The 12,326-nt window shown below is 42.6% G+C and overlaps 1 protein-coding gene across 6 annotated transcripts in view; it reads right to left on the reverse strand.

Annotated features, from left to right (window-relative positions):
- CIB2 (calcium and integrin binding family member 2) overlaps positions 1–12,326 on the reverse strand; it is a 43,109-nt gene that overhangs the window by 13,895 nt on the left and 16,888 nt on the right. For 5 of the 6 annotated variants that reach the window (XM_051770437.1, XM_051770436.1, XM_051770440.1 and 2 more), the window contains one exon: positions 881–992. In XM_051770437.1, coding sequence (XP_051626397.1) covers positions 881–970 — 90 coding nt within the window. In that variant the 5' untranslated portion in view covers positions 971–992. Of the gene's footprint in view, positions 1–880; positions 993–5,573; positions 5,946–12,326 lie in introns of those variants that run through there. The other variant, XM_051770438.1, reaches the window with a different exon arrangement.

The raw sequence follows: 12,326 nt of genomic DNA on the forward strand, positions 1-12,326 counted from the left end.
GCTGAATTTCTAAAGCACTGCTTCTGCTTGTATAGTACCAGATATTTGGGGAAAAAAGTACAGCATTAATGAAGAATTTCTAAATCATTAAAATCAAGTGGAAGGTCACCAATTACAAGGTTTTTAGGGCATTGTTCTTAAAAAAGCTTAGAAATGTTTCATGCAATTACCAGATTGAATAGTTGTTTCCACATTACAGTAATTTAAAGACATCAACTAATTAGCATACATTAAAAAACAGAGCATGAGACCAAACACAACATAATTCAATGAACTGTTGAAAAAAATAAATGCTGAAAATCCATACTTTTCCTGTTAAAACCACATTAAATGGTTGAACTGATACAAGAATAAAAACAAATAGTGCCCCAAATTTTTTTTTCACTGATTGCTTTATGCCCACTGCTTCTCTCATGGACTGTCTCTCCACCAACTACCATGTAATGTCTCTGTGAAAAAGGAAAACTCCCAATTGTGCTCAGGCAGATGAAAAAAAGGGGAAAGCCCTTCCTTTTTCTTAGCAATGTTCTGCACGCCTCTTGCAAATCTCCAATCAGCACACTGAGATAAGAACTTCTGATTTCTAACCAGCTCTTCACACAGAAATCCCACGGGCTTCTCTGGCACCGAACACACAAAGGGGGAAAATTACTAAATTTGATTTTATTTCCCATGCATTTCCTATTAACATCTCTCCCAACTAGCTCTGCAAGCAAGACATCCACCTAAACATTTTCCGGCTTCTGGGGCTGGTTTTGCCCTGGAACAGTGACAGGAAGGGGAAGAGCCCAGCACACCACATTGCTTCAGGATATCAAACTCACTTGGCAGATGAGCTACATAAGCCCAGACACAGTTTGTAAGCAGCCAGAAGTGATACCTTTAGCTCAGGCATGTTTATTATGAGCTGCATAGGTAGTTTGACATCTGGGTCCTTTGTGTAGTCCATGGGCACAACGTTTGGTGCCATCTCATGGTACCGGCCATGCAACCTGGAAACAAGCAGAAACAAAGAGCCAATAACCAATTTGAAAGAACCAATTCCATCCATGCAAGTCATCAGACACAAATGTGTCTTGCAGCTCTAATGGTTACTCTTAGAGCACAAGTCTGAGCCTGCTAAATTCCCCATCTTTTTGCAAATGCAGGGCTTTGGTGCAGCATCCAGCAGAACTGCTCCCAAGAGCAGAACTGCTCCCAACACCCTCCTGGCCACAGGACCTGCATTTAGGGAACATTCAGGCACTGCAGAGCTGTGGGCCTGAACCCAGGCACTGACACTGGGAGTGTATCCCAGGATCACAGCTCAGTATAGATTGAGCTGCACTAAGCAAGAAGGTGTTGTTTGACAGCTCAAAGAATTTCAAAGCCAAACAATATCCAACTACGATGCTACAGACAAAAGATTCCTTGGGAGAGCTCACTTCTGAATTAAAACAGCCCCTTTCCTCTCTGTGCCTCACTGACACCACAGATTTACTTGTACAGCTCCAGTGCTGGCTGACACCAGCACACAGAGCATTTCCACTTCACTGTCTCACACAGTTTTGTGTCACTCTTGGCACAGCTTATTCATAAACCAGGATATTTTAAAGGCAATAAACAAATATTTTTACAGAGAGATGCAAGTCCAACATTCACAAACCTAGTTTTGCTCTCTGGAGCTTGTTTGCAGTACTAATAGAATCCAGTTTAGTTTTGTAAGAGTGCTGGGAAAGCAACAGTCAAAGGTCATGAAATATCAATGTTTCTAAATATTTAGAAGCTGACTACCAGTAAATTATAAAACTCTCTCAGTCTTATGCACAAACTGGGCAAAGACCACACAAATGTTTCTACAGTATTACTACAAATTACTAATTGAACTAAGTTAACAAGTGTTAATCCCACCCTTTATTTGCTGTGTCCAAATATTCCAGTGAATGAGTGCAAAAGCACAGCCCAAAAGGCAAGAGAAAACAGTCCTATGTAAAGAAAACCTCAACTTAAGTAGGATGTAAATTTTAAAACTATCTTAGCATATTTATTGTCACTGGGATGCTCACTCAAACTAGGAATAGAAACACTTCAAGCACAATGGGTATCCTATTCAAACTCACCAATGGATCTCAAATTTTGTGCTCTCAAACAAACTACAGACAGAAATTGCCTGGGAAGTAAAACATTACCTGTGTAGAAGCAATTCATGTGTTGGATTTAATTCTGCTGATTTTCTAATTTTACTGATTCCAGTAATATTTAATTCTAGTGGACAAGTATCTAGAATCCAAGATTCTGTCAAATAACAGAGCAAAAAGGTTGGAGAGGGAACACATGTATTCCAGTGCTCAAAGATCAGTCAATCTATTCAGCATGAATCTGTCAGTCCTCTATCCAGTGCCACACATGGAAAAAGGAGAGAAACGATGGTCAGGAAGTTGCTGTTCACAGCAAACATCAGGTACTTTAAAATGTAATTCTTTTCATACGTGGAAGTTCAGTCTGACACCTAATTCATGAACTGCTCAGGGCAGAAAGTGGTCACTTTGTCACATCTTATGTACCAACACAGAGTATTCTGGCCTCTCATTAGGCCACGTGTACTTCCTGTATATATTAAAAAGCTGTATTTTGTGACTTATTTTACTTTTAGCAAAAATTCCTGCCTGCTCACTCGGTGTACTAACAATTACAAGCAGAGATGATCGTGTTTTAAAGAGCAGAACATAACCAAACCAGTAACACACAAAGTGATGCCTCCCCAACCCCTCCATCTTTCCAGCTTTAGCTGCAGTCAGCCCCTCAGTCAGCCCCACATCAGCTGAGCCATTTCAGATCCATGAGGGCAATTCATTTCAAAAACTAGAAGAAAATAAATCTCTCTTCCCATGATTATGACGTGCCACAAAGAACACACGAAATGAAGCACAGGCACACGTTTTCTCTGGATCTCAGGGAACGGATCCTTTCCCACTGCCCAGCAATATTTTGTGCCCCACCGGAAATTAGATGTGCACTGATCTGAGCACATTTCAGCTGCTCACCACAGCTCACCCTGACATTTCATAAATACTGGGTAATTCAAGATGCAACAGCCATTTCCCTCTCCAGCAGCTGATTTCTCCCTTGTAAACAGCAGCTACAAGGACGCCTCTAAACACACCAGAAAAACCAGCTTAAAAGCACTTAAAAGAAAGCAAACCTTTCCAATCAAATATCCATGGAAGGATTGTCTTATTTTTAAAAAACTAGAATACTGAAATGGTGTTCTAGTCTTCAAGAAAATAAAGCACTCATCACTGGCACAATTCAACCACTGTGGGCAATGTTCAAAACACAGGAGCTGACAATCCCTGCTTACTGTAACTGCCAAGATTTGCTTCTCTGCTTCCTCCACTATTAGACTTGTCTGTCTTTGCTCTGTGTCCTCCAACAGGACTGTGAATCCAAACACCAAGCTAGGCATCTTCAAAGAGTTCTCTTTTGGAAAAGAGGAAAGGGACTGGAATAAAGTGGTCTGTGTTTCCTACTTTACTAAGCTTGTTACATCAATCTGAAAGGCAAGGTATGGAATTTCTACAGTTGTCAATAATAACTCTTAAACCTCATGTTTGTAAAAAAAAGAAAAAAAAAAGGTGGTTCCCTTTCTACTTGCAATAAACATAAGACAAATCTAAAAATGTGGCAAGTCTTACTGAAATACAAGCATATCACAAAAATAAACACCTATTAACAGTAATAAAAGAAACAGCCATAACAATATGAATTTAAAGTTACTTTAGTACTGGGAATAACGGTGCTACAACAGAGACTCAATACTAAGATGACAAATAAGAAGTATTGATTACAGGTACATAGAAAAGCACTTCACTGTCACCACTGTGGCTCACGGTGACCTGGAACTCAGAATTATTTTGACAGAAAAAGCTTCTTGTGATGCTCATCCAATTAAATAAGAAATTTTGAAACAATACCTACAGAGCAGGTGACTTCATTCTAACCTAAAAAAACAGCCCTGGAAGGCACTTGAAGGGTGGTGATGCTGGGTCCCAGGTGCCATTTGCTGTGAAGCAACAACCTTATTTCCATGACAGAGACTTAAACGGAGAGAGATCAAAGAGAAGGGACAGGCACAGCTCCGCCCAGCTGCTCACTGCCATTCCTTTTCCCAGGACAGAGGTTTGTCTCTCTATAACAGGCAAACCTGTCATTTCTTGCTGACAGAATTCACCACCTTGTCCACAGAAATTACAACAATTTAGACTGCAGTTCATCCATCCCTTCAGTAGCTTAAAGAAGGATGTGGTTTTTCAGTTCTAGACTGGACTCTGCTAGAATGAGCTGGCAGGCAGCTGCTGGACATAGAAATGTGCCAGTAATCAGCAGCAGATTTGAGGGCAGCTCTGACATCCTGTTTTCCTCCCAACTAACTCTCCCATTAATTCCCCACGTCAAAGATCTGTAGGTATAAGAGCTTTCCACCTGAGTGCATTTCACACTAAAGCATCCAAAGGAGTCTGTAGGAAGTGGCTGTGATCTGACTCCTGCAAACTAAATTACAGCAATAAAATAGTCTTCCCCACACTTTCATCTGCAAGGATCCTGCAGCTCTTATTTGTAACAGCCTTATCACATGGCAGGAGCAGCTGATACCACAGTGAAAAGGGCCAGAAGATTTCTCCAGCTTCAGTTCCAAACCCAACATACAGTGTGTTGCACTTGCTCCATTGTCCTTTGCAACAAAACATAAAAGCAAACAAAAAACCCCTGACCAACTGACCAACAAAAACCAGTAACACCTTCTCCCACTGGAAGGTCTTTATGCTGGAAGGTTCTTCAGGGACACAATGAACTCTTTTATGTCAAACTGGATTTCCAGTGTATCAAATGCTGGATTTTGCAGAAAACCAGTTGAAAAAATAACAGAAAAAAATAACTCAGCCCCTTAACAGGATCCCAAGAAAGCCACTATCACTGGGAACACAGTCCCTTTTGCAGGAGTTCCACAACACTCCCGTTTCCTTGAATAACTTCTGCTACACCAGGTGAGTACTTAGTTTTTGGCAAAGAAACAGTGCATTTCTGATCAACTGTTCTGTAAGAGAGTGTAAAGCTCAGTAGACATCAGGGTTATTTACACCCATAATCCTCCTGCCTTTGTGCAGTACATCAGTACAGCTTGTGGTGTGGTGCACCACGACAAATCCTGTGAGTCAGACCCAGGGATCGTTTCCCAAATGCTGCTCTGAGTCCTGACTGTTCTGACACATCCCTCAACACCATTAATTACTAACTGCAAACAGAAAAGAAACAAACCTCTCAGAAAGGCTCTGATATTTCTCCTGTTCCTGCAGAAGCAGAAGGCTCCCAGGTGACCTGAGCCCATCAGAGCAGTTGTGACCTAGAGAGGAAGGGCTTTCTGTGCTGTTACTCAGCGTGTTCCTCACAAGAAGCACATCTGAAAATAACCCAAAGCTGCTTTAGCTGCCTGTCCTACACTCAGAACGTTTGGGTCTGTCAGGGAAGCAATGTCAGGTTTTGCAGTGCTGTCTGAACACACAGATCTGGAAAGGCTGCCATTCCCATACACTGACCATCATTTATGCCCAACAGCTGCAACCATCAGCCTTTGCAGCAGTGACCATTACACGTCCTGCAGTTATATTTGCTCTAGAAGATTCTTCTGGATGCATGCAGAAGCATTTCCCATTCCTGGATGTGCTCTCTTTGTCACCAGGATGCCTCATTTACTCTGCATGGAAGAAGGAGAGGAAAAATTGGCAGTGTCTTCCCTGTCACAAAGGAGAGTGGGAGGGAAAATAGTCATAAATTTAATGGAAAATTTAATTTACTGATGATGCTCTGTCCCCACAGGTACTGGTATATATTTAAGCTTCATGTACCACACTCAAGGATTAAGGCTGTGATTCTGTATCACTTTAATCCAGTCTAAACCCAGACTGCTGATCTGCCCTTGGAGAAAATTTGAAGCCACCCCCCCCACTCAGGTCCCTTGCATAAGCACTAACACTTAACAATCTGCAGTGAGGTTCAGGGAACTGATGTGTTTGAAAATACAGAAGTTTTCACACTCAGCTCCTCGAGGTAACTGAAGCAGTTGCAACAGCAGTGCAAGAAAATGGGGGGGGTGTGTTAATTTCTCTATTAAATTAATCAGTTAAGTAAGGGCAGAACAAGACAGCAGCAGATTGAAAATCAACTCAGCTGCCCATCAACCAGTGAGAACAAAATAAGCTGTGTTCAGGACAAGAAATGCACAATACAGTATTGACCCCACAGCCTGCTTCTGGTCGATGCCACCTTTCCTTCTGCCACTTGGGGTATTTTACATGGCAAAGAAGCTGGAGCAGAGCAGGTCCCCACTTCTCCAGGGTGTAGCACCCTGGAGTCAGCAGGGGTGACATTTTGTGGGTATTTGTTGGACACAGCTTGATGTCTCCAAACTCACAGCAGAGCCTCCAGCTACATCTGAGGAGACCTGAAAAAAGATTTCTCTGCTTGCACCCTGCATGTAATGGCAATTTTAATTTGCCATTCAGCTTTGAGGGGAAGTCAGACTGTACTCAAGGTCACCAGTGGGTGTGTTACAACACAGAGCAGCTCTTCCTTGGCTTGGTATCCACACATCTCCACCATTAAATGTAGGGACAACACATTGCAGCTCGCTGGGCTGCCTTTGTAATAGGAACTCTGCACTGAAGGAGAGATAAAAACAAAAGATAAAAGCTTGTAATGGCTCCTTGATTAGAAATAAATAGAGGTTTTAAAGTGGGCTTTAGAAAGGAACAAACATCTCCCCCAGTTCTGGTCCTGCCTTCATAGCAACAATCCCTTGATTTATGCTCTAAGGGTAAAACATTTTTATTCAGCAACATACATCCTATTTATTCCTAAATAACAGGAATGCATTCAAAGACTTTACCATTACAATCAAGACCACCTCAAAGAGTAAACTCTAGATTGCTCAGCATGCTCACAGAAAAGAAACAGCAAAATGGTCCAAGTGTAGCAGTGAAAGAGGGCAGGGAGTGCTGTGGACAATCCCTGCAGGAGCTCACAGGAGCTGTGCCATGAGCTGAGCAGAGACTGCCTGGCCAGGATGGGAGGACCTGTGCCAGCAGCAGGACCACAGAAGTGCTCAGCTGCTGTTCAGCTGCACTTTTGGTTATTCACCACAACCGAAGCTCTAAGCTCCTGTCCAGATGCCAGAGCTGAACAGAACAGCTGGGGCAGGATTTCCTGTAATACACAGGGAAGAATTCACCACTCCAGAGACCAGCAGGAGCTCTGACAAAATCCCAAAGCCCTGGAAACTTTGAGGTCTGAACTGTCAGCCCTTCTATGAGAAATAAAAATACGGCTTTTTCTATAGGTGATCACGAAGTTGTAAGATATCTAAGTTCCAAAAACTGGACTTGAGTATCAGGGTCTTTTTTGGCCAGATAAGGGAAATACAAGAGTTCCTAAAAATCGTTTTGTACACAGAAGTTCTTTTCTCTCTTTGGGTTAAGGACAAAGGAAGATCCATCATCTTTGACAGGGGACACCTTGCAGCCAATCAGAATAAAGGGAAAGGCCCTTTTTAGAGAAAAGAAACCTTTTTAGGCAAAAATGAATATATTAAACTTATCTGAAAAATGGTGGGATTCTGTGAAACTACAAAATGTATAAGATGTAAGCCCAAAGGGTCTTTTTCCCCCGGAAACTCGGTGAGAGAAAGACCCGGCGTGCCAAATAAATTCTTCCTGGTTTCTTTGTTCCCTGAGTTTATGCCATCTTTCTAAACTTAAAAGAGGGATTTTTCCCACTTGCTCAGCTGCTGTTCAGCTGCACTTTTGGTTATTCACCACAACCAAAGCTCTAGGCTCCTGTCCAGATGGCAGAGCTGAACAGAACAGCTGGAGCAGGATTTCCTGTAAGACACAGGGAAGAATTCACCACTCCAGAGACCAGCAGGAGCTCTGACAAAATCCCAAAGCCCTGGAAACATTGAGGTCTGAGTTATCAGCCCTTCTGAGCCCCTGGAGAGTGAGATGGCTGGAAGGAGAAGCAGCAGCAGCATCTGAGCTGGGATTGCACAGACTGCAGGGGGAATGCACTGCTGGGAGTGATTTACAACCCCCTGCAGAGGCTTGGCCCTGCACTGGTGCACAGTGGTGAGCTGCACACATCCTCTGCCACACGGGGAGAAAAAGCTGCTCAGAGAGAAAGGAGGTTCTTCAATCAAGGGCTGAGAAAGGGAGGAAGGAGGGGCCTTTGAGGCTGTCAGCAACTGATAAGGAAAATACTGTCAGGGTCTCAGATTTATGCCATACTTGCACAAACTGGTTTTGCAGCAACAGTTAAATGTTGCACATGGTAACTGAGGCATAAAGCTCTGTGCTGCACCAATTCCTCAGGGAATTATTGCCTCCAAGGACTGCAAGGGGTTAGAACAGGCTATTAGAGACAGGGGTCTACCATGTGATGCTGAAACCAAAACGACAGGAAACTTGATGCCACATCTGAAGGTACCAACCAGGAATTTCAGATAGAAACTGAAACCACAGCTCACTAAATTGCCACACTTTGATGAATACATAAAGAACAAAGAACAGTGAGAAACGCAAGCAGGAAGAGTTGAAAGGTGAAGGAAGTCTGTGACTGATATGCCTTGTCCCTTTTATGCTTTCCACTTGAAGTTATTTTCATTAAATCGATAAAATACAGTAACTGGACACAGAAATCAGATTTATAGAAAGGCAGCATAATAGGATGAGAAAAGGTGGATAGATGAGCTTTCTGCTGGATTTTAGTTAACATGTCTAGTATTTATTCATCTCTGCAATACAAAATGAAGCAGCACAAATTAATTCAAGAGAATACTAGATAAATATCCTCTCAAATCATCTGCAGTAAAATTAGAAAGAAATTATGAGAAATGTTTTGGGCATACAATTTATAATCATATATTTATTCTAAAATATCTCGTCATACTCAGGAAGGCTTTGACTTTCAATACAGGTACTCTGCTGTTCCCAGAACTACATGATGCATAGTGAGTATAGATAAAAGCAGATCAATCATGTTTTTCTTTCCTTGAAGCACCACTCAAAACCCTGCTCACAGGCCTCTTTTCTGCTGGTGATTTAAAAATCACAGAATGACTGAGGTTGTGAGGAAGTCCTGGAGATCCTCTGGTCCAAACCCCTGCCAAGCAGGAGCACCTACAGCAGGATGCCCAGGACCACATCCAGATGGCTTCTGAGTACCTCCAAGGATGGAGATTCCACAACCTCTCTGGGCAGCCTGTTCCAGGTTTGGTCACTCTCACAGGAAGAAGGAAACAAAAAAAAGTGCTTCCTTATGTTCTGACAGAAGATCAAGAGCAGATTCAGGATACGTGTCCTTCCAGTTTGTAGCTTCTTGCCTAAAACTCAGGAACATTTCCAAGAGTACAGAGTTCCCTCAAACTATATTCTTTTGGCCAGCAGTTTTTTTTCTCCCTAAAGCTGACAATATGGGAATTTCCCCTTTCTGCATCTGAACTCCAAATTTTTAAGAAGAAAACCAGGAGCTGTGTCCTAACCCCTCCCTCCATCTGCACAGCAACTTGCTCCACAGGGAGCTGCACCTCAACCAGCTTGCTGCATTTGCTCCCTTAAAAGGAAAATTTTCCAGCTATTGAAGGAATTCACTCCTTAACCCTCAGGCAGGTTTCAGATTTAAAATCCAGCATTATAACTGGATTGGCTCAAAGGGCTCTTCTGCACCTCACCTTTTGCCCATCAAAAACATGCCAAGAAACAGGCAGGGAAGAGAATGAAACAGAATAATTAATTAATTTTCTTCTACAGAGAGGTTCAAAGGTTTGCTGACTTTCCAGATGGTGCCCAGCTCAGTCAGTCAGTGCCATGCTCCCCTGGCAGTTGTCCAGCTCAGTTCAGCTGGCCTCAAGTGACACAACTTTAATTTACAAGTTTTGTGCTTTCTGGCTGGGACAGACACCCCAGAACACCTGCATTTCACTGCCTGGGTATTTGCCAAATTGTACTTGTCTACAGGGAGAAGCAGAAACAGATGGGCTGGCCAGCACATAACCATTATTACTGGAGTAAAAGCTTGTCTGCTGGAAAATCAGATTTACAGAACTGAGGAACACAAATACTGCCTTTTAAGAGACAACTCAAGCATTCGTTCCCATTTACAATCACAAGAGAGGCACGTTACACGAAGAGATTCATTGCTATGAATAAAGTGTTTTTCCAACCTTCCTTCACGTGTCATATTTACTTCTTGTCCATGTTTCTCTCTACGGGACGTTTTCCAGTACAACAAATCTTTTTTGACCGGTGATGCCCAAAAGTGGGCAGTCTGTTCCTCCTGAGGCCCCAGCGCTGCTGACTGGAGTGGAATTCTCACATTCTATAAACAATGCTGAGGCCAATGCATCATAGCAGCACATTTCCCTTTTCTGCAAGAGCACTGGAGGGGGTCTGTGTGAGTGTTTGTTAAAATTATGCTCACTTTGCTTGGGTCACCAACTCCCTGCCCTGTTTTATTTTTTTTTGTTCCATTCCACACTTGCAATCTTTTCTCAGTTGAGTGTGTGGATTTCCTTTTGCTCACTTTGAATCTAATAATTTCTCTAATATATTGTGCACAGTTGAAAATGCTAATCTTGATCTTCACAGTGTCTGCAGCTCTTACCACTCTCACCAACTTTCTGTGTTCAGCAGCACCTTACCCAAGAGGTGTGTGCACTCACACAAGTGCAATACAACCCCTTACCAAAATAAAGATATGTTGCACCTGATTCTTTTCTCTGACTTACAAGAGCAGCCACTCAAAGGAAGATTTGCTTTTAACAAATCCACAGTGGCTGTCTCAGAACATGTGTTGTATTCTGGGCACTTATGAACTGACTGTCTACCAGTGTGCTCTGCATCCTTCCAGACAGCACGGTTGTGTCCTGACAGGTCTGGTGATAAATGCCTGTCAAACACCAAGAGTGAGCTATGGGCTCCAGCCTTCTCTTTTACCAGGCACAGTCTAATTTTATTCTTTTCCTAGATCCATTTTTTCCTATTCTGTGTTAATTCCTTCTTCACTTAAAATTCATAAGTTCTATTATTCTTTAATAATTTGCAAACTATCTGCACTCAGGTTACCGATCAGAAGATCGTGTCCTCAACCCCTCTGACCATAGCCTGTGTTTTTGTTCACTTAAGCTGATGCTGACACCACAGTCTTGCACCCTGAAGTCAGTGTGTGAGTCAATCCAACACCTCACTGGGAGGGATTTGCTAAGCCTAGCTCTCCTCTCCTCATTTTCAGGAGTTGCATTTGCTCACTCTGGCTCTTGTGCCAGCTTTGGCACTCATCTGATCCCTCAGAGAGCTGATTCAGCTTATTAAACCAGCAGAAAATAGATTTACTGTTGTTTGGGTTTTTGATGGGGCTACTTTCCCTGTAGGGACAGATAAAAACACTTAGCTCATTTCACCTAATTGCAACCTCGTGCTGGTTTACATCAGTTTAAATCAATCTAAATTGAAGCTGCCATGTTAATCCCCTCATCCCCACCTACACAACTGTACCTCTTCCTCACTAACAGTCATGCAAAGGGGTGAGGAGCAAGACAGGGCTTTTTTTGTTGTTGTTTTGGTGAGGTTACTCCTTGCTGGATCATCTCACTGAACTCGGCAGCTGCACAAGAAATTCAGTTCAGCCTAAACAGAACTCATCCTGCTCTTCTTAACACCCTACCTGGGAATGTTCTGCAGTGCATAAGCAAATTCCCAGCAGTAATTAGCTCCCTCTTCACTGAGACAGGGATATACTAAATCAGTAAGTGCTAATTAACTAGGGGATCATAACCCATTTTATACCTATTTGGTAAAACTTCTCCTCAGACGTGTAGAGACACCTCTTGATTCTACTCTATTCCTTAGACAGTAATTTGTATTCAATCTAAACTGACAAGACAAGGGAAACATTATCCTCATACTTAAAAAGGCATGAAAATATTCAGTGTGGGTAACACAGGCTAATTACAGTGGTAACTTGTCAAAGGTGCTCACACAGACCAGTGACAGAGTAAAAAAGTGAGGAGAAGCTTCCAATTCCTCAGTCTCCATCCCACCCATTGTCCCACATCAAACCTGCTCATACAGAAAAGCATCCACTTGTTCTGGAAAAGCAGGAGAATCTCTCTCCCAGTTCAGTGCTGCTTCCTTTGTCACCAAGCCCAAGGAATTACAGTGACCCCTCGACTCTGTCATGCTTGCCATGAAGGGTAAAAAGATTGCACATCATCTGCCTGCAAATGTAGTTCCAAACCACAC

Source organism: Manacus candei, unplaced genomic scaffold, assembly GCF_025592945.1.
Source record: "Manacus candei isolate 608988 ecotype Guabito, Panama unplaced genomic scaffold, ASM2559294v1 h1tg000119l, whole genome shotgun sequence".
NCBI classification, from domain to species: domain Eukaryota; kingdom Metazoa; phylum Chordata; class Aves; order Passeriformes; family Pipridae; genus Manacus; species Manacus candei.